A 26,778-nucleotide genomic window follows, 5' to 3' on the forward strand; every position below is an offset into this window, starting at 1 on the left:
ATTTCTTTATAGTTTGTGAGTTAATTTTTTTTGTTGTCTATCACTTTCATTATAAAATATTTTATAATACATTTTTCAGTTTATATATATAAAATATCAAAAGATCTGCTATTTTAGAGTTGATTAAGTACGGAAATGACAGTGTGAAATCATTCATTTACTCTGTTCTTAATTGTTGTACAGAAAAGTTTAGACTCTAAAGGGATCGTTTTGGGGGAAATGGGACTTGTGGCCCAGTGCTGAAATTTCAATTAGTGTTTGTGCCTATGCATCATTGCAAACGGCAGCCACTTTGAAACCAAAGAAATTTATTTATTAGTAAAAGTCTACTTTTGTTGTTATTTATTTTTAAAGAAGTTATATTAAAAATTGGTTGACAGGTTATTTTTGTCGCACTGTATAGATATTTTTTATTTTACTTCAGATTCATATTGTAAATATAAAAGTTTACAGAAACTTTTAATGAATAACCTAAATACAGTAATTGCCATTCATAAAATCGCTGGTTTATAAAATCAGCGACTTTTTAAAATCAAATCTACAAGAACTTAGTCCTTGCAAAATAAAAACATGCTAAAATCACTATTGTAAGTAAAATCAGTAGAATCACTATGGACATTTTGTAAAATCAAATTTTTCATAATGGACTTGAAAATAGAAAACTGCTTTTTCCTGTCTGATTAAATTAAAGTTTATATTTTCTCACGCTTTGAAAAAAGTGTAACATTTAAATAACAAATTTCATCTTGTCCCCTATGAACTAAAAGAACAAAGTTACAGATGTGAATTATACTTAGGAAAATTGAAGGGTGAGAGTTAAAAATGTTATTAAGGGGATTGTAAAATAATTCATATGAAAGCTGTGTAAGAGAAAAGTTATGAAATGCTATCATCTTTCATTATCAATGAGCATAACTTAGTTGTTCAATAAAGTAAATATATCTTCAATGGATGTTTGAAAAGTGCTTGATATTTTAAGACAAATTTTGTAGCAATAAAAAAACATTCTGGAAAATTTACAAACTTTTTTAAATCATGTTGAATTATTAACCTGCTGAGTGTCAGCTCTAGCTTTTACCAAATTCTTAGAGGCAGGCTTTCCTGCATCAATAAACCAGTTTCTTAACAGGAAAATTTCAGTTCAGTATTTTCTAGGGGCTCAACACTTGGAGGGTTAACTTCAAATTTTGCTAATCAAGCAAATACGCTAATGTGTTAAAAATTGTTGTTTTAATTAAAATGTCAGATGTACTTTCAGTAAAAATGAAATATAAAAGTTGTATTTAATTTAACTTATAGTGTATTTTTAATGTTTAAATTTGAAGCATTTTTTCACCTAAGTATAGTCATTCCAGTTTATAAAATCAGCCACTTTATAAAATAATAAGTTTTCAGAATGCACAGAATTTTAATAAACAGCAAGCACCGTTTTGAAATCCAGACAAGTGTATCCTATTACTGTCATTTTAAACTCTGTTTTGATATTTTGTTACTAAATTACAATTATGATTGATTGTTGAATAATTGTTTTCAATTTCAGTCGATTGAATTCTATGAGTATATTGGTAGCTCTGAATTCTTCTTATGAAGCTAAAGGTCTTCTGTATTGGGACGATGGGGAAACCAAAAGTAAGACAATTTGGTTATTAAATATTTCTTCTTAAACTATTTTTTTAAAAATTTATATTTTTTACCAATTAATAAATTTTTTTCTAATCAAAACATTGTTTTTCATATGGAGGGAATTCAATGAGTAGCATCATTTTAATAGAATAAATCCTTCACTTTTAACTAAAATTAAAAATTTCTTTGTAAGTTGATTAAATCATATTTTAAATTTATAATAAATTTTTAAGTAAAAGGTTAGTTGATTTAAATTATTTCAACTCTGTTATGAATTTCTAATAAGGTTCTAAAACATTGTTTGAGTGTTGCAAGTTATTTCAGAAATGCTAAAAACTAAAATAGTTTTTTTTCTTTTCTTTCCTTCAGAATTCTGTCTTAAGACAAATTACTTACATATATTTATAGTATTTGTTTTATCATTATTTACAAGTCATATAATATTTATTCTATTAAAATTGTACCCAATTTTTTTTCCTTTTGTGAAGCATTTATGGTTTCTTTAGTGCAAAGTGAAACTAATATGAAATAAATTCTTAAATTCGTTGAGATTCTACTGTATATTATATTAGCAAAAAAACATAAAACTATTTTACAACTAGGGCAATTCACAGTTTTAATGTTTAAAAGATTTCTGCCAAATCTGATTGTTTTACATCCTTTTTTAAAAAATGCACTGAAATTGCTTAATCCAAAAAAGATTGTTACATTTCCTTATGCTGTTGACGATGTTGACTATGACCTCATTCATAATGCTTTTCATCTAGTTTACGGGTGAGAAAACTCTGGTTGTTGTACTTATACACTAGGTTATATGATTGGACATATTTCATTTGTAATGCTGTTTTGGTTAATTTCAAGTTTGTGAATACTTTATTGTTACTGAGTTTTAAACTGTGTATTTGCTGTGGTTTGATCTCACCAACATAAACAAACACCCATGAAATACAATAGTTGCCTTAAGTGCTGATCGTATCCTTCCAACCAATTCTGCTTCCCCCAGTCTATAAGCCATTCTTAATATCTTGGAACTCAACTTAGTGAGAGTTATGCAAATTAGTTTCTTGTGCTTTTTATGTTTATTTAAATAATGATTTATATTTATTTAATTTCCGTAAGGCTAGTAATTTATCTTTTGTGTGTCTTTATGACTTGCAGAAATATAGTTGCGTGATTTAACTTACACATCTCATGTTCTTTTGCTATGATTTTTTTTTCTTTTTAAAGCAATTATTTAAGAGAAAGAATTTGTTAAAAAGTAAATTAATTTTATTATTTTTAGATTCTCATGCCCTTGGAGAGTACATATTAGTGGAATATTCTGCTTCGGGAGTAAGAGCTGTTTAATTTTTATTAGTTTTTTTTCTTTTCAAGTTTGCATTTTAATCTAATATATGTAGAGATAGTAATTTTTAAATGCATAAAAATTATGTTTTATAACTGGATTTTCTGTTTTTATGATTAATAGTTTATATTTTCTTTTTACATTTTGATTGCGAAATATTGCACATTATCTTATGGTTTTGTAATTATTTATTATAATCCTAATCATACTTTTATTCGGAATGGAAGTATAATGTATGTAATTTGTATCTCATATGAATAGTATTGATTCCAGTAATTTGATTTGCTGCTAATACAATTATAATTATTCTTAGTTGTATGAGTTAAAATCATAAGTTAAAATTTTTTTCTTTATAAAAATGCCATTGGAATAAAAATTTTATTACTGAATAATTATTTTAAGTTTGTGACCTCATATTCAGATTTCAAGAATTTATTAAAAATATTATTGATTGGTTTTGAAAGATAATAAAACTTTTAACAATTTAATAAGTTGGTTAAAATGATTTTTTTTTTTGTTTAGTACATTTCTCTGTCTAATTTTACCTGAATTAAGTCTTGTTTGTTTTAGAATACATTGGTAGTGAATGGAAATTTTGGGAAAAAAGTCTTCCGCTCCAGTTTTTACAAAGCCGCTATTGAACAAGTTAGAATTATGGGATTGAATAAGTTTCCTAAAAGAATCATTATCGATGGCAGCTATATATTATCGAACAAGCAGTACCATTGGAATTATGACACAATGGTAAAAACTGTTCTTACATCTCCATGCTTTATTTAATGTTTATGTGCCCTTTTTTCCCTGTCATTTAAGTTTATGCTATACCGTGGAGAAATCTGTCATGGTCATTTTTTTCTATATAAAACATTCTGAGTTTCGTATCTAGTTGAAAAACATTTTACCATGAAGGTTTTCTCTTGTTTCCCATAACATTCATTTTACTTATAATTTATTTTTAATGATAATCCATGTTTGTAGCAATAAAATTAATTAATATAAGCAAATTATATGAAATGGACAATTAATGTCTAGATAAATGTAATTACAATTTTAAGTTTTGTTTAAACATTAATATGTTGATAAAGCTGATACAATAAATATTAATTTTACTAGATGTGAAAATGTCTCAGGATAATCTAGGTTAAAAACAGCTTTAAATTTTCAAAAATTAAAATTATTCCACCTTGTTTTCTTAGTGCAATAAAGCAGTGCTGCCATTCTTGTTTCATAGAATGAAATAGTGCATGGTAAATTATTGTCTTTACCATAAAATTACACCCTTAATTTGTTAATGAAAAATTCAATTAAGACTAAATGATCCTTTAAAAGCAATAAAAACTCCTCTGGTATTTATAATTTTTACTAAAACTAAATTTGTTTTTCTATTTATACTTGGTAAAAAAATGCATTTGGTGAAATACTGGTTTTGTTACCATCAAATAAGTGTTTATCGGTTCATGATTTGCATTATCACATTCCTTTTTTATTTGTGAAAACTTACAAAATATTTTAATACCATGGGTCAGAGAAAAATCTGATTTACAGGAAATTTTATTTTACTCTAAAAAGCAGGGAAAATTGCTTTTTTGTGTGCAAAAACCTGGAAAATTCCTACATTTTAACATGAAAAGTGATCAATTTTAGAATTGTCAGTAACAGTAATCACTTATTGAGATTTGAGTTAATTAATTATAACGTTCATTGCAATTAATTGTTGTAAAAATTCCACATTTTAGTGAAATTTTTCTGCGTTTCTATCCTCATTCAATGATATTTTTTTACTCACAAAATGTTATGTTTAACATTACAAATACAAAAAAAAAAAAAAAAAAAAACGTAATTTTTAGATGAAAAGTGTATTGTATACATTAAATATGGTCTAGATTTGCAATTAAATTTTCCTGAAATACCTGGAAAAGTCTAATTTTTTTTCTTTAATTAAGTATGAATGCTTTTTTTATTATTTATGATAATAAAAGAGAGAAACGTGAAATATAAATATTTCATTGCAATCCTTCAATTAAAAAAACAAATTAACTTTTTACTCACATGGAATAGGATTATAAAATTATACTGTAACATGTTATTAAAATTTTTTATAATCTAATTGCTTTATATTACCAAACAAAATTCTTATTCGAATGCATTTTTGTAGGTTCTTGATTTGAAACTTATATTAATACCATTGGGAAGAAGAACAGAACTTCAATGGGTGTTTTGATGAAGTGAATTGGTGTATATATTTATACTCTTACTAAGTGTTTTGCCTGCTGGCAGGTCATGCATTTGTTCATCTGTGGTATTTTGTTCCTTCATCATGTATATTTATTTTTTTAAACGATCCATTTTTTAAATCAAATTTTGTTGCTTTTAAAGAATTTTAATATTTTTAACGGGTGCTATACAAGTTTATATATTTTTTAAATGTTTCACATTGTTGATGTGCACCAGTGCCAAAATGTTCTATCTATAAGTGTATGGGAGATGTGTTTCAACATGTAGTTATTTGGTCATTAAAATGTGTAATAAGAATTGTTTTTTTTTATTCTTCCTATCTAAGCTTTTGAGTACTGAAATTTTTTTTTATCGGGAAGTTATAACATTAAAATATTTTGGGAAATACTATGCAAATGAATTAAAATGATTGATATTTTAAAAGAAAAAAAATTTATTATATTCTGGAAAGATTATTTAATTTCCGTTATTTTTTTAATCAGAAGATATTTCACTTTTTCTGGACACCTATATTGTTTTTAAAATAGCAACCTTTTGAACTGCCATTTTATATGTCTTAAAAACATATTATTTTAAACTATAAAGATTATCAAAAGTAAACTAAGTTATTAATTGCATAACTGAAATATTTATTAGTAGAAATTGATTTAAATTAGATAATCATATAAAAATTATAAGCAAATAATTTGTGTTTACAATTTAAAAAAAAGACTGCGTAATTGTTTTTCTACATTAAAAATGTAATATTGTTCTATTTTTATTTTTGTAAGAACATAATGAAAATTTAGATAAATAATGCAGTTAGATAATGAACATCTGTATGCTTTTCCTTTTTTCAAAACTTTATGCTTATTTTTTAAGATAAAGCAGAATAGTTTTTCTAAGGTGTATTTTCAATGTATTCTATGTCCTAAGATGTCATTGACAACAGTAAGCAAAAAATAACACTATTATTTATCTTAAAATAACTATACCATCTTTTTGCTGTTAACATGTGCAAGATTTATATTTCGTAGGTTTCATTTGATGTAAATTTATTATTCTTGGATCGAAACAAATGTCTATGGAAGCACAGCTTTCACATGTTCCAAAATAGTTAGCTAGTCAAATGCAATGCTTAATTTACACATGTAATTTTCTAGATTACTGTGAGTGAGAAAAATATCTAAAATCTTAAGAATTGAGACAATATTTCGCTTTATGATTATGTAAAGTGAAATTTTTGAATGGAAAGAGGCATCAGTCATTAGCATATTTGTAGGATTTTCAAATAAAGAAATTAGGAGACTACAATAAGAAAATGGTATCTGACAATATTAAGATTCATTACCCAAGAGTGGAGTCGATAAAATGAAGCTTATATGATGAAAAGAAGTTAGACTTGAAATCCTTTAATAAAAACTGTTCATTCAGCTGAAGTACAGAAATCAGGTAAGATGCTATTTTTAAAAACTTTGCAATTTTTAAAAATTAGTCAAAGAAATTCTACACGAGAAGTGTTCTAAAGGTATTCTTAAAACTTCATGAAAACAATGGTGCAGCAGAGAAGGGATTTGGGGGTGGGGGGTAAAACTTATCAATCAATTAAATCTGTTTCTAGTCGATCAAAAAAAAAAAAGATTTAATTTATATAAGGAGTGTAATGAAATGTAAAAATACAAAAAATATATAGAAAAATTAATTAAAACATCATTGTTTATTTTTTTTAAGAAATTAGTAAATATTTTATTTAGTTATCAAATTACTGAACTAAGTTACATATTAATATAGTTGAAAAAAATAGCTCTATGTTTAAAAGTTAAACTGGTATTCTTGTCATTATTATTCCTATATTAATCTAATCCTTGATTGAAAATTTATGGCTTATAAAGCTATGAGTTTTAAAACCCTATCCAGAAAAATTAACTGGTTGTGCTATTACACGTACACGTTGACATTTAGTGTTAAGTTTTTGCACAAATTTTAGTTTTAATATGTTTTATTTTTTTAATGAATGATGCTTGCAGATTGCTGCCGATAATGTGCCAAACCATTTTATTTAAAAATTTAAATAATAAATAGCGAGTAATTTCTCTTAAAGACTTTATTAAAATACAATAAACTTGGTCAACAAGTATTTTATACCAACATTTCTTTAAAAACAAAATGCATTTTTAATAAATATACATAAATATTTCATGATAAAGTCTGACATACAATTTATGTACAACACATTTATATAGACGCCACAAATGATGCTTCATGAATCTACGCAGCAAACATTGTGTGAGCCATTTTTACATAGAATTGCAAGAAAAATTAATAAGACAAAGAGATTCAAAGCAGTTTCTTGCCATTTTTCTGACAGCTATGAAAGCAATGTTATATGAATCCTGTAATATGGCTCTATCAATTATAAAACAGTTCTTTTTATTCCGGCAGCAGAGTAAATTAATGTATCACAACTCTGCTTTAAAGATGGGGTTACTTTTCTATATACATTCAATTATTATGTTTTTTAAAAGCTTTTAAATAAAAAATTATTATGCTTACACAGGTTGCCAACAATTTTATTTAATTTTCTAAAAGAATGAATAAAAAAAAGCTTAATTAATCATTACTCACAAATATTCTGAAGATGTGTGGTTAAAAGTGAATGAAATTTAATCTGCTTGCTTTTTTTGCGATATACTGGTTAACGTGAAAAAGAATTTTATGGTTAATAGAACAAATCTGATTTTAGATATAGCTTTTTCTTTTGATACAACTAGACCTGCAGTTCCCAACTCATGGCCATGCTTATCCGCTGTGGATGCTGGTCGAGAATCTAAGTCAAGATTCTCTAAAATATCAGGGAGTCTGGTACCAGTTTTTTGGTATGATCCACTAGTCAGATAGTGAGTGGCCATAGTACATTTTATATACATATGTATGTATATTTTAAGTTGTATGTTTAGATGGGCCACAAAGTTTTTTTTTTTACTAAATCTATGGTCCGCATGACTAACAAGTTTAAGAACCGCTGAACTAGACATATGTATGCATGGCCCAACTCATGGCCATGCTTATCCGCTGTGGATGCTGGTCGAGAATCTAAGTCAAGATTCTCTAAAATATCAGGGAGTCTGGTACCAGTTTTTTGGTATGATCCACTAGTCAGATAGTGAGTGGCCATAGTACATTTTATATACATATGTATGTATATTTTAAGTTGTATGTTTAGATGGGCCACAAAGTTTTTTTTTTTTTACTAAATCTATGGTCCGCATGACTAACAAGTTTAAGAACCGCTGAACTAGACATATGTTTCTATTTTTTATTTAAAAATAAATTACCTGATCATATTTTATTACCAAGATTTCGTTATCCTTTGAATATGTCAGAAAAATTGTATATATCTAGTGAATTCTTAATAGTTTTTATTCTTAATTTGTATGGCGCTTCGCATAGTGAAGCCTGTGATTTTGGTACATCTGATGTACCAAACATAAACAAGAGTTTAAAATTATATGAATTATTTTTAATATCTATTTTCAGTAGCAGAAAGAGAGGGGGGGAACACTCATACACTCAATTTAAAAATAAAAAAAAGGAATCTGTATTAGTTTGCTTTTTTGAACAAATGAGTAACATTTAAAAAAAATGGTTTGGGGTTTATTTAAAGTAATTGAAAGAGATGATTGCACAATCCCAATAAACAAATTTTGTTATTTATAGTAAAGAATATTTTTTTTTGTAAACAATAATTAGATCAGCATTTAATTGCTGGTAAGAGATTAAAAGTCTTGCTTGACTATTTATTATATGCTATTTTGATTTACTTATTATGAAGACTTAAAATGTTTCACTTTTTTAAAGTTTAGGTAAATTCTGCATTCATTTTTTTTTCTTCTCATGGCTGTAAATTTAGAGTTCTACATTTGTAAATATAATATTCAATATATTTTAGTTTATTTTTCATTTTGTGATTTCCTATAATTGCCTATAATGGTGAAAATTATGATGCAGATTTTGTTATTGCAGATTAGGGTGAGTTACCGGCATTTCATGACATGAGAAAACATGAATTGAGATGTTTCATGAAGACAGATGATATTTGATTTGTAAATTGCAAAAATTTTTTATGCATAAATCACGTGAATTTCTGTCCCACAATGGGGTAATTGTAAATGGGTTAAATTTGAATTATGATGCAGGGTTAAAAAGCAATAATTTAATCACACAATCTATTTTGTTCAAATCACTAGATTATCATTTCATCATTGTCTCTCACTTTTTTTTGTCATAAAATAGTTATGATAAAAGGAGAGGTTTTTATACTTATTTACTTTATAGTAGATAATTTAAAAAGATTAATGGTAGTTTTAGGTTTGTACATTTAGAAAATGTAATAATAAAAAACACATCATCTGATGTACCCTTATCCCATAGGTATCATACAATGTTTTTACTGTAACCCTTGATTTTGAAAACTAAGTTGGAGAATTTTCAGCTTTAAATTTTGTTGCTGAATAAAATAAATTTTTAAATTATTTTTTCACACTGAAAAATATGAATGCAGAATTTTGTTATACTTTATCATTGACAACATTATTTTGTTTTGAGTTTCTCTATAGTAATTATAATACAAAAATGTGAAGTCATTTTTCTTTAAGTTTTTGTTAAAACTCAATCTTAAATTCAGATCTTTAAATAAATAAATTTCGTTACTTTTTACAATCTGTTTCACAAAACAGTTTTTCGAAAAAAAAGCTAAAAATATTATAAATTGTAATTAAGGTCACAATTTTCTTTAATTTTACAGTAAATTAGTTCTTATTCAAATCAGACATATTTAATAAAATAACACAAAACCTAAACTCAGATTTTAAGGTTTTTAAAAATACTTTCTTATTCATAATTACCCTAATTCTCTTACTAGCATTACTTTTCATTTAAACTCTGCAATTCTAAATTTTAACTGTCTAAAATCATTTCTAAATTCCATGTACAAAGATTTGTAAAGTATACATTATATTGAATAGAAAAAACATTTTTGACATGCAAATGAACAATATTGGCTATTTTGAAGACATCATACGTATTTATATTAGAAACATAGCCACACACACATACATGTAACAAATTGAGACTAGATTTAAAATGTAGCATGCACCTTGGTCGCCCTTGCCACAAGGCAATAATGTTAAGACAAGAACAAGATTATTTTGTTTAAAATGCTTCATGATTTACTTTTTATACAAATTTTAATATATTATCATTTTTTTTTCTTTTACAGAGCAATAAATTGTAATACAAAGTTAAGACATCAATATTACATTAGTGATTCTATATTTAAGAGGTGGTAGGATTACATATTGTAAGCATTTTGTTAAAGTGACTAGTGCATAAGTTTATCATTAAAAAAGTGCATAAGGCACTTGTAACAAAGTGATATATTTATAAATATAAATTTTTTTTTGTGTGTATTATTCACTTGAAATCAAAGCTAAAAAAAGACAATCATTTATCAATCCGAGATCATTAAAACTTGACAATAAAATAAAACAGTGTTGCACAGTACGCAATACTGTGTTAACATAATTACCATTATTACTGTGTTAAGTTAATTACCATTGTGTGTGCTTAACAATATTTAAATCATAAGCTTTATAAAACTATATTATCTTAGCTGCATAGTTGCCTTAACAAAAGCAACCGTGAAGGTTGTTTGCTGTGTCAAGTATGCAGCTAAGATGATTTTTCATTTTCAATGTTACTTCAATAATTACTACTCTCAGAGCTACTTAACAATATAGGAATTGCAAATAATAAACAAAATGCTATTAATAGGATATGACTGAATTGAATTTAATGCTTTTGTAATGGAAATGGCATTTAAGATACTATTTGGATATTAAATAAACTTGTTCTTGTCTTCTATGAAAATATAGCAGTAAGGGCATAAAACTGAATATGTTTGAAACTGTATCTCACTGAGACTTAAATAAAGCTTCCAAGTTTCATATGTAAATCCTGCAGAGATCTGATAAGTTCATTCACTGAAGGCCTGATTTGTGGCACATCTGACCAACAGTATCGCATTAATTTATACCTGAAAATAAAATGCATAGTGTTTAAATGTGCTAAAAAAGAAAGAAAACTTATAACAAACTAAATGTAAACTCAGATTTTTTAATCATTCTAAAGATCAGAAACTTATTCTATGACTCATGTTTCAAAGTTATTTATATTATCTTATTTTAATCACAAGTTTTCTATGAACACTATGGTTTAGGCATCAATTATTATGTATGCCAGAATAGTCAGGTTTTTTTTCTCCATATTAAACATTAAGAATAAAAGCTTTAATCAGTGTCAATGCAAAATGAAAGTGATTCTGAATTGAATTTTGAAAAGTTTTACTTAAATTTTGAAAACATATTTAAGAATTAGTTTTTCAAAGTTATTTCAACAGGGAATCAAAATAAAAAAGCCACAAATACCTTATACTTGAGGCAAAATTATAATTTTAAAGTCTGTACACATTTTGCCACAAGGAATTATCTAAGCTTTAGAACTAACGAAAAATTCAATGTTTTAAAAATCGAGATTTTTTCATCTAGATAAAAATTATAAAACTCAGTAAATAATTCTAAATTTTTTCACATTATAAGCCTAGAAAAGGCAGCACTTTAAACTTTTTTAAATATTAAAAAAAATCAGGTACGAAAATCTTTTCATTTTCACAAAACTGTGGTTTTTTACATATTGACACTGTGACATTTTCAGACTTAGCATGGACAGCACTGGTTAAAGATAGGTCAAACTTGAACATACAGTCATGTATAGAAAGTACAGTACAGAACCCGTTATCCGGAAATCAGAAAACCGGAACGAAATTCAATGGTTTTTCCCGCCATTTAAAAAAAAAAAATTTTTTTTTCCTCATAAGATTTTACGTTTTTTTTTTTTTTTTTGAAAGATGTTTACCTTACCATCATTTTGGAAATAATCATTAGTGTATTACTTCATCGTTTTTTCTTCTTTTTAAGATTATTTCCAAATTTTTTTTTTAGTTGGGTTTAACAATAAAAAAAACGGCTTTTTGTAGCTATTTAGAAAACCGGAAAAATCAGTTATCCGGAATAGCGATGGTCCGGATCGTTCCGGATAATCGGTTCCCTACTGTAGTATATTTAAAAAAAAAAATCAGATTAGCTTAGAAAAGTGACCTTTCATTCTTTAATTGATAGTAAAAAGGAGGAGTTAAAGATAAAGGAAATAATTGAAATCGATTCTTACAGGTCATCCGGGCAGTTTTTCGGTTGGTCTAATCTATATCCATCTATCAGAGCTGAGTACATTTCAAATGAGTCCACTGATAAATATGGCTGTTGTCCTAGAGTTATCAACTCCCACATTGTCACTCCATAGGCCCACTGTAAGAATCACATAAAAATATTTAATTAGAATGAACAGTTACAAAAATATCTAACTTAATGACTAAACATAATTTAATCATTAATTTTATAATAGTCTCAAAATATAGAGTGTAGCTGCAATGTGTTAAATATGCCTCCCATAGTTCAGTCAGGAGAGCGGTCCTAAGTTTGATACCCTTAAAGTTAGTTTTTGCGTATTTTGCCTTATCTCAAGAATTTTTTAAGCGAATTTTAAAAAATTTTGTTTACCAAAAGATAATTTACATGCTAAAATTTACTTTGTAAATATTATTATTTTTTTAATAACATTTGAATTTTTTTTTAACTGTAAGGTATATATATAATTTTTTACTTCATGTTATAAAGAATGTAATTTTATAAGTCAAAATACGAAATAGTTACTGAGAAATTGAATTTTAAATATACAACTTTTTTAAAATTCCATTTTTCTGGAACTATATGACCTATTTCGCCAAATTTTGTATTTTGGCAGCAAAATTCCATTCTTTAAAATGACGTAAAAATGATCTACCTTGAAATTTGAAATTGTTTTGACTGTTATTAAATAAATAAATAAATATTTAACAAAAGTTAATTTTTGCACGGAATTATCTTTGGAAAAACTAAATTTATAATTGTGTGCAAAAATCTTTTGATTTGTTTAAAAAATTCTCGAGATACGGTGAAATCCGCAAAAAGTAAAATTAGCATTTTCCTGACTAAACTATGGGGGCCATATTTAGCAGATTGCAGCTAGCCCCTATATTTTGAAGGTCAGAAATCCGAATCCTTAAAAAAAATTTTTTATTAGTATGTTTCTGTGTCTGATTTCGTAATTTAAAACATCGTTTGCAATATTTGATTCGAATATTTAAAGTCTATTCCTGGAACCATTAAGATTGAATCCTAGATCGTTATGTTCTGACATTAGATCAAAAGTTATTCAAGGTGGTCTGTTTATTTTTTCCTCACTGTTTAATAAGACAAAAAAATATGTATATCAAATTAATCACAATCTTTTCGAAATTCATAACGTTAATATATTCTATATAGTAGTTTGAGTTGTTATAAGTTTTAAAAGTTTGTAACCCCTGATTTAATCCATAATATTTACTGTTGATTGGCACTGTTTTATCATGCTTTTTTTTTGGTACCATTAGCAACATTACTGATTGGAACAAATTTATAGTAAAAATATAAATAGAAAACTGAACTTCGTCTCACAATTATATTTGCAAAAAAAATTCTTTTTATTAAAAATTCTTCTCTTAATTCTGTTAATATGAAAGAAAACAAGTCTTTACTGACCACGTCCGTGGAGTATGTGTATTCGTTCTTGACGATGCTCTCAATGGAAAGCCATTTGATGGGTCTGTTCTCACTGTCACAGAGGCAATGGTAATCGTCTGGAAACAGATCTCTCGCAAGTGCGTTGTCAGTCAATTTGATGCGAAGTCTCTCTGTTACCCTATTAAAGTGAAAATAAAACAAATTACTTTAGTAAATTTTAATTCTGTTGGATATAAAAGATCTCAACTTAAGAATTATAATACTTTTCAATAAAATATTTTTTAAAAGATATGAAGTTATAAGTTGTTCTAAATTAACTAATTTTACTAACAGTGGCTACTCAATCAATAAAAATCTCTCGGGATGATTAGGAATGCGTGATTTGAAGCACACATATTTGGGCCTCTATTTTCAAACTTTAGTCCAAATATACAAATAATTTTAACATAGTGCCCTGAACAAAAAGCTTGATTACACCCAATGTCACTAATTATTCTGAATTTCTTCGTTATTTTTTAAAGATAGTACCTACCTGTAAAGATGTGTACACTGTACAGATTAAACGTCATAGTCTAACGTTTCCTTTTTTTTACGAAATCAATTGTATATAAGTTACAATATAATAATAGCCTTTTCAGTTTTATTAAGTAAATTGTGTTCATTCATATACTCCTAACCAAACCTTGTAGATATAGTTGTAACCACTATGAACTGAGTGAACAACAGTATACTAAATAGTGTACAGAGCTTCTCATTTCTTAATTTTAATACCAAAAAATTAAACTGATTTTTGAACTGGAAAATTACGCAATCCCAAGTGTCCTGTGATTGAGAAGTTTTTTGCGATCGTAAAAACTGCTATTCAGCTCAATAAGAGTCGCAATTTACAATAAATATTTTGACCTTATGTTAATAAATATGTTGTTGTTGATAGAAAATCTATACTTACACACAATTCCTTGTTGCTATATCCCTGTGAATAATGCCTCTCTCGTGTAGATATTCTATGGCTTTAACAATCTGTATGGCCATCGATACTAAATCTATTGTCATCAAAGCCTGAAATAAAATTTAAAAAGAAGTTAGATAAACAATTTTTAAAATTGAACATTTTTTATTCAATTAACGGTCAAAAGTATTTATAAAGATTTAAGTTCAATTTTGCACCAATAAGTTAGTCAAATAAAATACTAGTGATGATTTGTTAAAATCCAAAAAATACATTGGTCCTTGACTGCTATACATTGTAGGATAAAAACTTTTTCACTGATTCAGTGTTTTACCTATTTCTTTCCTTTTTTGCATTTATTTATTCCCTCGCTATATCAAAAATCATTCATGGCAACATTTCCTATAGTGAAACACTATTGATGTTAAATATTAAATAAGACAATAGCTAATCCATTATGTCCTTCTCTAAACCAAAGATTTATTAACCAACTAGCCGCAAAGGCGGCCAGCTGTCCGCCACGCTAAAGGTTTCCACAAATAAAGTTTTTTAAAACATAGCAGGAAATCTGAAGATTAGTGGACAATTAAAGTGTTTCTGTCCTGCAATTTTGTCTTCATGTCCAGTTCTGCTGCAGATGTGTTATAGCTCTTGAGGATGTTTGAAGATGTAACTTTGCTATGGTAACCTAACCTATAATATAACTATCAGGTGGAGACTTGTTTTTTTTTCTTAAAAAAAGGCCTCAGAAATTGTAAAAGCATACAAAAGTTGCTTTAAATACATGAAAAGAACACGAAAACGAATTAATTTTTTATGGTATCTATTTCTCTATAATTTTTTTATGGTATCAATTTCTATTTCTATATCGCTACAAAAATTAACGTCAGGTAGACTATATTTGAGGGTGCCCCTTGATTCTCGCCAAGTTGTGATCGCCAAGCTGGGCGATGTTGAAACCCAATCGTGATTCTCAACGGTTTAGATTTTAGCGTTATAATGTTCAACGGTATACGTAATTTCAGAGGTCCATTAGTTCTTCGTTAGATACCGGCTGGTAAGGTTACTTTTACTTCTGGTCAATAAGATCGAAGGTATGTGGGCAGTCATAAAAAGGGACTTTATAAAAAAATGTCATCACCAGTTCGGTACCACAAACGCCATTTTCGATTCATATTTCGCCGAATTTATGTGACGATGGAGGTACACAGATTCTATTCACGATAAATTTAGACAGTATCTAACTGTTATTAGATAATTCTGTGCACCTAAATCTGAGAATATTCAAGCTTAATGAAGAAGTGAGTTGTTGTTTTTTTCCTTTTCTTTTTGCACCTACTCCATTAATTTTTGCTTCGATTCAAAATCCTTTTTATTGGATTTATTAATTTTGCTTATATTGGGTTCATTGCAAGCTTTATCCGATGTTTTGTTGAAATTTTCCAATGTTTTTTGAAATATCATTATGTTTCGGCCGTTATTTCTGTTACCACGGTGTTCCGCGCAAACAGGAATAGCGCCAAACATAAGTCACCAATTTCGCCAAGGGGCATCCTCAAGTATAATTTTCCCTTATCGTCTTCGCTTAAGAAAAAAAAAGAGAGTGGAAAGAAGAAGAAAAACTTATTATGACAATTATGAACAGCGATAAATATATCAAAGAGTAGCGTTCTATTTACGTATCTAATATGTTGCCACATTTTTAGTACAAAAGTTAAAGTTTTATCCACTTTGATAAATGTAAACTAATGCGAACCTTAAAATTAAATTATTAATTCCTTCGTATATTATTGGTTTAAGTTGTCGAAAATTAATGTTTCATTTGTAAGGTTCGCATTAGCATACATTTATAAGAGATATGCATTTTTTAATAGTTTTTTGAATATGGCTCTTTGAAGACGAAAAAGCATAGATTTTCTTACAAAATGACTGATAACTAAAAAACTAATCCAAATTTTTGAAAAAGAAAAAAAATACTTCTTCATTATGTCAAAACACAATTATGTGTCGAGTTTCGAGCCTGGGCGAGGCTTCTGGGGCGATATATTGTGATTACAGACACACACACACACACACAGCCGCTTTTATTATTATGTATAGATAACAAAATATCCTTCCAAAGATTTTAATTAAATTTAATTTCAATAATTATCAAATAATAAAACTATATCAAATAATTATGCACACTAACTGCTTTAATCACAAGTTTTGCAAACGTTTCCATAAAGTAAATATAGCTAGAAAGCAATTAATATTGCAGTCCCCTGAAAAATCTTTAATCTTGTGTAGAATTAAAAAAAAATCTTTTACTCTTTCAACCAAAAATATAATTAAATTAGTTTTTGAATCTTGCAAAATTTGTTAATAATTGTTATTTAACAATTTATAACTCAAAAAATGATTCATTATAAATTGAACAGTTAATTAAATTTTGCATCAATAGCTCATAATTTGAGGAAAAAAAATTTTGTCTTGCACATTATTTTTGAAAACCTACAAATGCACATTAAGCTAAAATTTGTGAAACTGTTTTATCATTTATTAGGTTTTAACTTTATTTATACTTTATTTTGCTATGAATTCAGGTAATAAATATAAATTTTTTTAAATGTAAATAATAAGATTTGGTTTTTAGATAACTAATTTACATAAATTGCTTAGAACTGAATTATTATTACTATTTGAGAACCTGTAGGAATAAATCTAAATATTACTTATAGCTTGAAATCAAGGATTGAGAAGCCACTTTTTAACCATTCACATGAATAATGCGTACTTCTCATTAATTATTTTACACTGTCATTTAAGTGCTGAAATCTTTTCTGAAATACAATTTAAGAAAATTAGGTGAATGTAAGGTATCTCTTGATTTATATCAGAAAAGTCGTTTTCTACGTCCTAAATGTTATCCCAATGCTTTTTTTAAAAAAAAGATTTTTTTTTTCTTTCAAGAATCGAATGCAAAATAAAAGATCTATAGAAAAAGAGAAGCACTCACATGGCAGTGGTCTCCAGAGCATTTTTGGAGGAAGAGTTTGAGATTTCCCTTGTTGGTATAAGGATAAACGAGCATTGGATGCAAAGGATCTTCAGTACAGAGACCAATCAGAGGCAAGATGAATTCGTGTTTTAAACCCAGCATTTTCATTCCTTCTTTGATGAACAGGGAGGTTTGAACGGAATTTGCTTGATCTGAAAAGTGTACATAGATTGAAAAATTATTATTTTTCCACAGGGAAAAATATTATTTTTTTCTCCATCGCTGGATCTTTTATTTCTCTATTAAATCTTTTGTGACCCATCCGCTGTTTTCGTTTTTATTGTTTATGTGTGCATCATAAAAAGATCGTTGGAGTGAAAGAAAAGTTTTCATTTTTTTCGTGCATAAATTGTTACGGGCACACATTTTTTGGTAATTTATATATAAATATATATCGTGGGGACTAGAATGCCGACGATGTCAACCTTCATCCACCAAAAAGTACCCCTAGATAGAAACGAATTAACGCGTCTAATATACAAATGAATAAGAATTGTATTAGTGTAGTGGTAGTTACACTACATTACTCTTCCACCAGAATTTTATCTGGGATAGAATTATATGAATGGATATAACTAGTTGTTTCATTGCCATTTTGCGAACGATCGGGAGAGCTGTATTAAGTTCACTGGATTTTGAGTGCTGGAGGTGAGAGCTGTATTAAGTTCACCGGACTTCGAGCGCTGTACGTGAGAGCTGCATTAAGTTCACTGTTGTGTACGCGGTCGAGACAAAGTAGCAACAATATCGCAGTCACATATAGCAAGTCAACAGTTCAATATGATTCATCCATTGAAGTAAGCGTGTTCAAATCGAAGTGGGCGTTACTATCGAGGTAAGAGCGTTCAGATCACGTCCGAAGGTCAAGATTGTGGAGCTAGGCTACCGACAATGTCAACCGTCATCGCTGAAGATGTAGCTCCTGATAAAATTGTGTTAACATGTGTTATATATTAGTGAATTGGAATTTTATTATTTTAATAATATTTGTTAGGTTCTGCTTCGAACACGCAAAATGAGACGATTCAAAACTCGTTACGACGTTAGTCAACAGATGTCGCTGACTTAGATATATTTCCACAGGCGTTGGTTAATTACGACAAAAGAAAATGCCAGTTGTTAATTTTGAAAACAGTTTTTTTTTTTTTTAAACAGTGGATAATTTTAAACGGATAATTTAAAAGAAGAAAACCATGAAAAATATAATACTGACAACCGAGGCTGACGTCGTCAGGGGGTACCAGCCCCGGAAGTCATAAAAATAGTGCAAAACCTTTTCTATAGAGAGAGCATATTATATTTCTCATTGTTTTCTTTTTTTAAAATTTGCTATTAGTTTCAATTTTCTTGTGGAATTTCTGCTGCACTGCGCAATTTTTTTTTTGAAATTGTAGTCTTAAGCTGTTTTTTTACATGAATTTTGATTTCTCTTTTTATTATATATATATATTTTTAATTAATCAATAGAACTGGATCAAATTGAATGTAAAGTAATTACAGGAAAAAAAAAATCCGAGTCCTCTATACTATACTAAATTTAAACAACATTACGCATTTACGGTAAAGAAATAAAATAGTGTTATAAACTAGGTTTGAGGGGCTGTTTAAATATTACATACTTTTTTCTTATCGTTCTTGACTCCAACAAAAACTTTTTTATTTATACCTTTGAAAGCAATAAAAAGCCATTCTACTTCATTTCTTTTAAATGTAATTTCTCACAAAATTTAATTACTTGGTGAGGGGTTTTTTCCTCATAAAAAGAATTAGGTTTGCATTGTTCATACTCTCTTGCCAGTAAAAAATTCACAAATCTAAAACATCTCATTCAGTGCTTACATAACATTATAACAAAGTGAAAAAGAACAATTACCTGTAACAGTTTTGACAAAAGCTGGTAAGCTGTGCGGCACTAGCATATCATCATCCCTTATAATGGCACTGTATATCTGACCATACGTTCCTACATGAAATAAAAAAGATCACTATGTTTCGTGAAATTCAGGGATAAACATTAAGAAGTTGAGGGTGAAAAGTAAGGTTTTATTTACCTTCCTGCAATTTCTCCCGGAGATTAATTTTCCTTCTGTCCATTCGAATTTTCGCGACTTGTTCGGAAATGTCCCTGGGGTCCCATAGAGGCTTAAATTCATTCACGGGGACACAAGTAGTTGTAGTGGTGATTGGAGTCAGCCTTTTGAAGCTTGCGTAGCCTAAGGGAGACAATGTATTGAAGTCATTTCTATCAAGTTTAGAAGCTAGCAACAATCGATAAACACTAATTTTATTCGAATAAAATTCAATAGTTGTAATTTTATTTTATTTCATAATTGTCGTTGAAAAGCCGGCCCAATTTTGAGTTTACGATTACCAAAATTCAATTCCGTAGCCTTGTAAATTTGACCCCAATCCAGAACACAACGGAATTCCTGAATCAAGTATTTTATTTCATATTTTATGTCCGTCGTTAAACAGCCGGCCCAATTTCTTGAGTTTACGACTACTAATGTTCAACTCCGTAGCCTTGTAATTTTGAACCAACCCAGAAGACAAGGAAACTCCCGGATCAGTACCCTCAGAGGTATTGATTTGTTATGGGAACATGGAGGACTTTGCGACTCGGCGGATTTAACGTGCATCAGTCACCATTTACTACACGGAAGGCGGGGATCGAACCCACGAACTCTTGGACATGGGCCCAGCGCTCTACCGACCAGGCTATCCTGGCCTTGAATCAAGTATTGGAAGAAATTTGTCTTCGTGGAGGACTTTTTTTGATGGAACTAACCCACATTTGCGTTAAATGGAGAGGAAAACCTCCCAAGTTTGGCCTCACGGCAACTGGACTCTAACCCATGATCCATCGTCTACCACTGTGGATATTTTATTTCAGTATTGTGGTCGATGCAAGCCGGATGCGGAGTTCGTATCGACCAGCCATCGCTGGGATTCGAATCCGGTTCACCTCATTGGAAGGCGAACGTTCTATACTCTGAGCCATCACGGCTTACAATGGGCTAGTGGCGACGGCCTGGAAAACATCCTTGAAGATGATCCGAAGCCATACAATTACAATTTTGATCCAATGCGGAGCCCCCCGCTGCTTATGTTTGTCCAATGACCTGCGCGCGAAGTCGGGCATTTAATGGTGGAACAGTTTTACAAAAACCGATACCGTACACCCTAGGTCCCTTCACAAGCTGATTAAAGTGGTCCTCCGCCACACACTAACCGCATCCAGTAATGTTTGACTTCGGTGATCTACTGGGAACAGTGTATTAACGATCGGTCGTCCACTGCGGGACTATAGATTATCTAGCTAATGTAGTTTAACAGTGTGGTTTGTTAAAGTGAAAATTAGATTTTTTAAAATCAAAAACAACTTTTCTGTAAGCTTAAATTAATTTTTCGCTATCTAAGAAAACATGTTACTATGAGTAACACATTAGTTGGTAAAATCAATCATCGATTACTTCAAAAAGCATTATACGAAACATCAAACGATTTAAAATATTATTAGTCAAATAAAATAACATAATATCATTTTATTTTTATTTTTTAATATCTAAAGAATCATGTCAATAGATACAATCAACGAATTACTTTTTAGAATAAGAGAAACAAACTTTTGTACTTTAACGATACAGAAACCTTTAGTACCGCACTTTACCAAGGTAAAGTGAAGGATACTTGATTACGCACTGGCGGATTACCTTAGTGGGTTTTTGAGCTTGAACGCTAACAAAGATAATGTAAAAATTCTGTAGTTATGTCTTGTTGTATGATACTCTCATCATCAAAAATTTATTAACTTTTACAAGGTATTTATTCCTCAGATTTAATGTTGTTTCAGTCACCTTCTGAAAAAAAAACAGCAGCTGAAATACAGTAGCTCAGCGTTCATGGTTGTAACGAAATACTACCATTGTTTTCTACGGGTCTTAAAATTGTTGAATAGTGGTAGTAAATGCTGGTCGGAATTTCTCTTAAGATTCCACTGGAATGGAATGACAGAGTTTTGGTTTATTAAAATATCAATGTTTGTTTTAATTTCGTCAGCACATTTTACAATCTTTAAGACTTGTAGCAAGCGAATTTTATTAGTTTTTATTTCCTGCTATAGTGTAAAATAGAAATTCAAATTTTTAATACTACCCTCTTATAGGTAATACCACCAGTTGTTAAACGTATGAAACCCTACTTAATAATAGCCATCTTTAATAATTTTCACCGAACTTTCGAACAATTAATTTTGGAAACGGAATAGTCTCTGTTATTCAAACAAAACGATATATTTTTATTCAGTGAAAAAAAATTATTATTCGAGATATGGATCAAACGATTCAAAATATTAGTTTTTTTTTGTTGCCTTGATCGAAAAATTGCGTGTCGTTTTCCAAAATAAATAAGCAGATTCCTCTAAGTTCCAATCCATATCCTATAACAAATTTAAGAAATCATAAATAATTAAATTGCATTACTGTGTGGAACATGATTTTCATAAAGTTATACATATGAAACTCTCTAGTATATTTAACACTGTTAGGTACTGACGTCAAAAAAAGAAACATAGCATGAAGCATGCTATTCCTCAATAAGTAGAGTGGCCGAAGGAGATTGAAAGAAAAAAGAAAATCGAATGAACAATAATAAGAAACTCTCTAAACATGAATGAGATTAAAATTCTAGTCACGAACTCCAAGTCTTTTCGCTTCAGTTTAAAACCGAAGCAAAGAATAAAAATGTCTCAATGAAAATTCTGTAAAAGATCGTCTGCGCGTGCAGAGGCATCCAAACGAGTGATAAAATAATATACTGACAGGTCAGTTTAGTCAGGGTTATGATAACTGGCGGGAGAAAAAAAAAGTTCCAATACATTAAAAGAAAAAAAGCGAAAAAAACTTCAAAATAAAAATTGGATGGAACAAAATGTCCACTCATCTACAAAACTAGGGTTGACAGTTGCGTTACAGTTATTTCATCTTATTTATTTTTTTATGCTACACACAAGGACGTGTATGGGAAATATAATCTGGTGTGAAAATTTTTTCGCCAGAAGTTCTTTTTGTCGCTTGAAGAATTTACAATTTGTTTGTTGGCAAATATAGCAACGAAAAAAAAAAAACAAAAAAAAACTTGTGGTTCAAAAATAGTTTTTTATTTTTTTAACGCGATAAATGGATCACTTATATTTTTCTGCTAAAATGAGGAGCTTTGAAGATTATCTTGTCAAAAAATAATGACACTCGAAATATCCCATTGACGCAATTTTTAGAAATTGTTTGGGAGTTAACTTTAACCGTTTTATTTATTTAACTTTTATTTCTGATTGACTGAGGAATATTTTTATTCTGAACGCGAATTCACGAACGAAAAGCTTTTCAAAGTGGAAACGGAGAAAAATACATCACAAAATAAATTTGTTTATACAGAATGTTACATTTTTTTTATGGTTAGTTTTCGAAAGTGTTTTTTTTTTACAAGTTTTTTTTAAATAATTGAGTTTTCGTAAAATGAATTAATATATTTTGAATTAATATAAATGGGAATAAGTCCACATTACCACTATGCGCAAATCTTCCAGTTCTGATGTTTTAACACAAAAATTGTTCAAATAAAAAATAAAAAAGATAGGAAAGAAAGAAAATAAAAAGAATTAATTTCCAAATAGATTTTGCGACTCATCTCCAAGGTATCACGGAACCTTAATTCACTGAACACCAAATTTAATTCTACCATTTTAGAACGACTTATGTTTAATAAAGGTTAATATCATACCCTAAGAAAGGTTGGTTGGGTTGATAAAGATCGAATCATAGCAAACTTTTAGAACTGTTGTAGGGTATTAAGGTAAAGGGTGCGATTGTTTTGTTTTCCAGCGGTGCCATCTATGGGCAAGAATTCGACTTCTGCAACACCCATACGTCACACCCGTTCATAGTGTGAACCCATTCATCCACAGATTCATAATTTTGACCTGAACCAGAGAACGATCAGTCTCCAATTCAGCACCACCAGAGGTATAATTTGTTATGGGAACATGGAGGACTTTGTGACTCGACAGATTTAACGTGCACACAGTAACCATTTGCTACACGTGAAGTCTTCAGCCGGCTGGATTCGAACTCCCGTTCTCACGAATGCGAGTCTAGCCCCCTGCCAACCAGGCTATCCCGGCCAATTTTTAGAATAACTAATTTGAGTCAAATTATTTAAACAGCTTTAAAAACTTTAGTTAAAACTACAATTGCTAATTATGATAAATGAAGCAAGTTTTGTCAGTTCAGATATTATTACGCCAATTCTTTGACCAGGTGACAAAAAATTCAGTAATAAATTGCATCAGAATGTCGTAACATTTTTTTAATTATGATCGTCAATCTGATTTTGAAGCAACTCATTCATCGTCTGGTCAGAAATTACCCCTTCATATCTATAGTTAAATTGCACAGGCATTAATGGCTGTTGAGAAATATTTGATGGTTCACATAATTTTACTTACTGTTAACACTACTGTTGTTGTTCGGTGTGTCTGGCCTCAAGAATGTATGGCCCTGAGTTGTCGCTGATAAAGCTGGAGAACTGCCACCGTAACTGAAAACAAAAAGAACATGAACTTAAAAAACTCTTTTCATAATTCATTCTAATAAATTTTAATAATTGCGTTAACTTTCCTGCTAAAAGTCAAAAAAATTGAGGAACAATTGGAGCACGAATTTATAACAGATTTTTATTGTAAATCTTCATATAAAAAAAATGTTTTTGAAATAAACAATGTTGTTCTTAGAATACTGAAGCATAAGTTTTCAATGATATTACTGAATAACAACAAAGTATAAAAGCATAACAATTTAGTAGAAGAATTGAAAGAAAGAATTCAATTGTTTTAAAAACTGGCCAAAAATAGTGCAGTTTATATATTTGGTTGATGCAATGCTATTATTTTATTTTAACTTATTTAAAGAAATAAAAATATAATAAAAAATGACTTGTTTAGATTGGCAAAAATAATTAGTTCTAAATGATAGGGTTATAAGGAAGGTTATAAGCAGAGTTCTAAATGATAGGGTTATAAGGAGAAAGCCCCTGACGATTTAATTCTTAAGCATTCTTAATTAGAATATACCTATCTTTATAAAATATAGATATGTACTGATTTACGTTATTTTGATCTTCGAAAATTTTTTTAATTTTTATTTTAGCTCTCCAAATTCCCAATATTATTTTAAACAATTTAAACCACGATTGAAAAAAAAAAAAAACTCTGTGGAACAGCATACTCACAATATTGTCGTTGATATTAACTTATCCATAATTTTCGCTATATTATTATATTCGATACTTAACATTCTCGTTAGTGGTCGTAAATTCGATATTTATAGTCAAGCATGATATTCACGACATATCGTAGGGAAAAAATATCGGTATCGCGATATTAACAAACATCGATTTTTCATGACATCGATTGTCTCGTATTTAATCTAAACATGATGTAACCTTGATGGAAAGAGATAAAATTATTCTTTTAAGCGAATTTGTCACGTGGCATACGCTTAGGATACTATTAAAACTAATATCAAATTATTTTTATCCATTAATAAATTTTTTGAAGCAAGTTATTAGATCGTTTGCGTGATTGCTAAATTTATGTTTATTTTAGACTCAATTTATAATCGATCCCTTCTATAGGGAGAACGTGTTTATATATAAAAAAAACGGAGGGAAGGTGGGAAAAGGCAGAGGATGAGAGACAAATGAGTGATGCCCATGGATAAGAAGGTCCGCGGGGTGTCCCGAAAACGTTTTGGCTTTAAACGAAAACGCAGCGGGGGATGAAACACACAACACAAACCCATAACAATTCATCCATTTTTTTTCTTCTTCTTTTCATTTTGACTTCTGCCATCCATCGCGCCTACACTCTCAATTCTCTCGTTTTTTTTTTTTTTTTTTTTTTTTTTTTTTTTTTTTTTTTTTTTAAAGTCTACCCCGGCGGGGATTCCATAAGGATATCGAGATGGTATAGAATGACAGTCACGTGCAATCCGTGCAAAAGAATGCTGAAGAAAAAAAAAAAATTTTTTTTTTTCAGTCTGCCAAAAAAAAAAAAAAAAAAAAAAAAGGTATAGTAGATAAAATTGAATGAAAAAAAAGAGAGAAATAAAAAAAATTTGAAGTATTGAATTAAATAGGAATATGTAGAAAATAAATTGCTGTTTTCTCAGCGGCGTAGCGGTCAATGATCAATTTTGGCGTTGCAGAATCGTTTGGTGTTTTGGGGAAAAAGAACGAAAAATAGAAAACATGACAAAAATTGAAAACATATTATAATGGATTTGACAGACTTGTCAAACTAAGTTGATTTTTTTAAATTTATAAGATGTCTACGATCGCATAGCTTAACCAGTTAACAGTTTTTGTTAAGTCTAGTTTTTGACTCGTGGTTTTGGTTAAATTATAACGCATGCTGATTCACGATTTCATGCTTCAATTACTTTTTTCAAAAACAGTTTTTGAAAAGCAAAGTAGTAGACTAAGTCTTAAGTTTTAGACTAAGTCTTTGTCTTGTACTAAGTCTTCTTAAGTGATTTTGTGAAGTGTTTCTTGCCTGAAATATCAGTAATGTTTGAATAGATTTTCCCGATTCTAATGACATAGTTTATAATTTAATTTAATGTATTGTTTACTTATGTACCCTATATAATATAGTTTTCATTTAAAAATTCCTTTATGCATAGTTCGTATTTCTTTATTTTTTCTCTATATTAAAAAATCGTAAGAGCCGCTGCTGCTTTGGGTGTACAATTTAAGGTTACATTTTATTTATTAAAAATAAATTATATGTTTCAGAAACTTGAAAAGTCTAAGGTGTGTAGATAAATGTGCAGGGAAT

At 28.9% G+C, this 26,778-nt stretch overlaps 2 protein-coding genes across 6 annotated transcripts in view; one reads left to right on the plus strand and one right to left on the minus strand.

Moving 5' to 3' along the window:
• Nucleotides 1–5,500, plus strand: part of LOC107457360 (sucrase-isomaltase, intestinal) — a 69,504-nt gene extending 64,004 nt beyond the window's left edge. For all 3 annotated transcript variants that reach the window (XM_087166196.1, XM_087166194.1, XM_087166195.1), the window contains exons 18-21: nt 1,541–1,629; nt 2,906–2,955; nt 3,539–3,712; nt 5,124–5,500. In XM_087166196.1, the coding sequence (XP_087022322.1) occupies nt 1,541–1,629; nt 2,906–2,955; nt 3,539–3,712; nt 5,124–5,189 (379 nt within the window). In that variant the 3' untranslated portion in view covers nt 5,190–5,500. The remainder of the gene's footprint in view (nt 1–1,540; nt 1,630–2,905; nt 2,956–3,538; nt 3,713–5,123) is intronic.
• A 3,423-nt stretch (nt 5,501–8,923) lies between these two features.
• LOC107457357 (inactive tyrosine-protein kinase RYK) overlaps nt 8,924–26,778 on the minus strand; it is a 265,361-nt gene continuing 247,506 nt past the window's right edge. For all 3 annotated transcript variants that reach the window (XM_043046508.3, XM_043046458.3, XM_043046428.3), the window contains exons 7-14: nt 24,388–24,479; nt 19,937–20,098; nt 19,759–19,848; nt 17,844–18,037; nt 14,846–14,955; nt 13,915–14,074; nt 12,467–12,603; nt 8,924–11,276 (exon numbers count right to left, since the gene is read on the minus strand). In XM_043046508.3, coding sequence (XP_042902442.2) covers nt 11,165–11,276; nt 12,467–12,603; nt 13,915–14,074; nt 14,846–14,955; nt 17,844–18,037; nt 19,759–19,848; nt 19,937–20,098; nt 24,388–24,479 — 1,057 coding nt within the window. In that variant the 3' untranslated portion in view covers nt 8,924–11,164. The remainder of the gene's footprint in view (nt 11,277–12,466; nt 12,604–13,914; nt 14,075–14,845; nt 14,956–17,843; nt 18,038–19,758; nt 19,849–19,936; nt 20,099–24,387; nt 24,480–26,778) is intronic.

This window comes from Parasteatoda tepidariorum, chromosome 6, assembly GCF_982258835.1.
Source record: "Parasteatoda tepidariorum strain Cologne lab strain chromosome 6, Ptep-v5.0, whole genome shotgun sequence".
Classification (NCBI taxonomy): domain Eukaryota; kingdom Metazoa; phylum Arthropoda; class Arachnida; order Araneae; family Theridiidae; genus Parasteatoda; species Parasteatoda tepidariorum.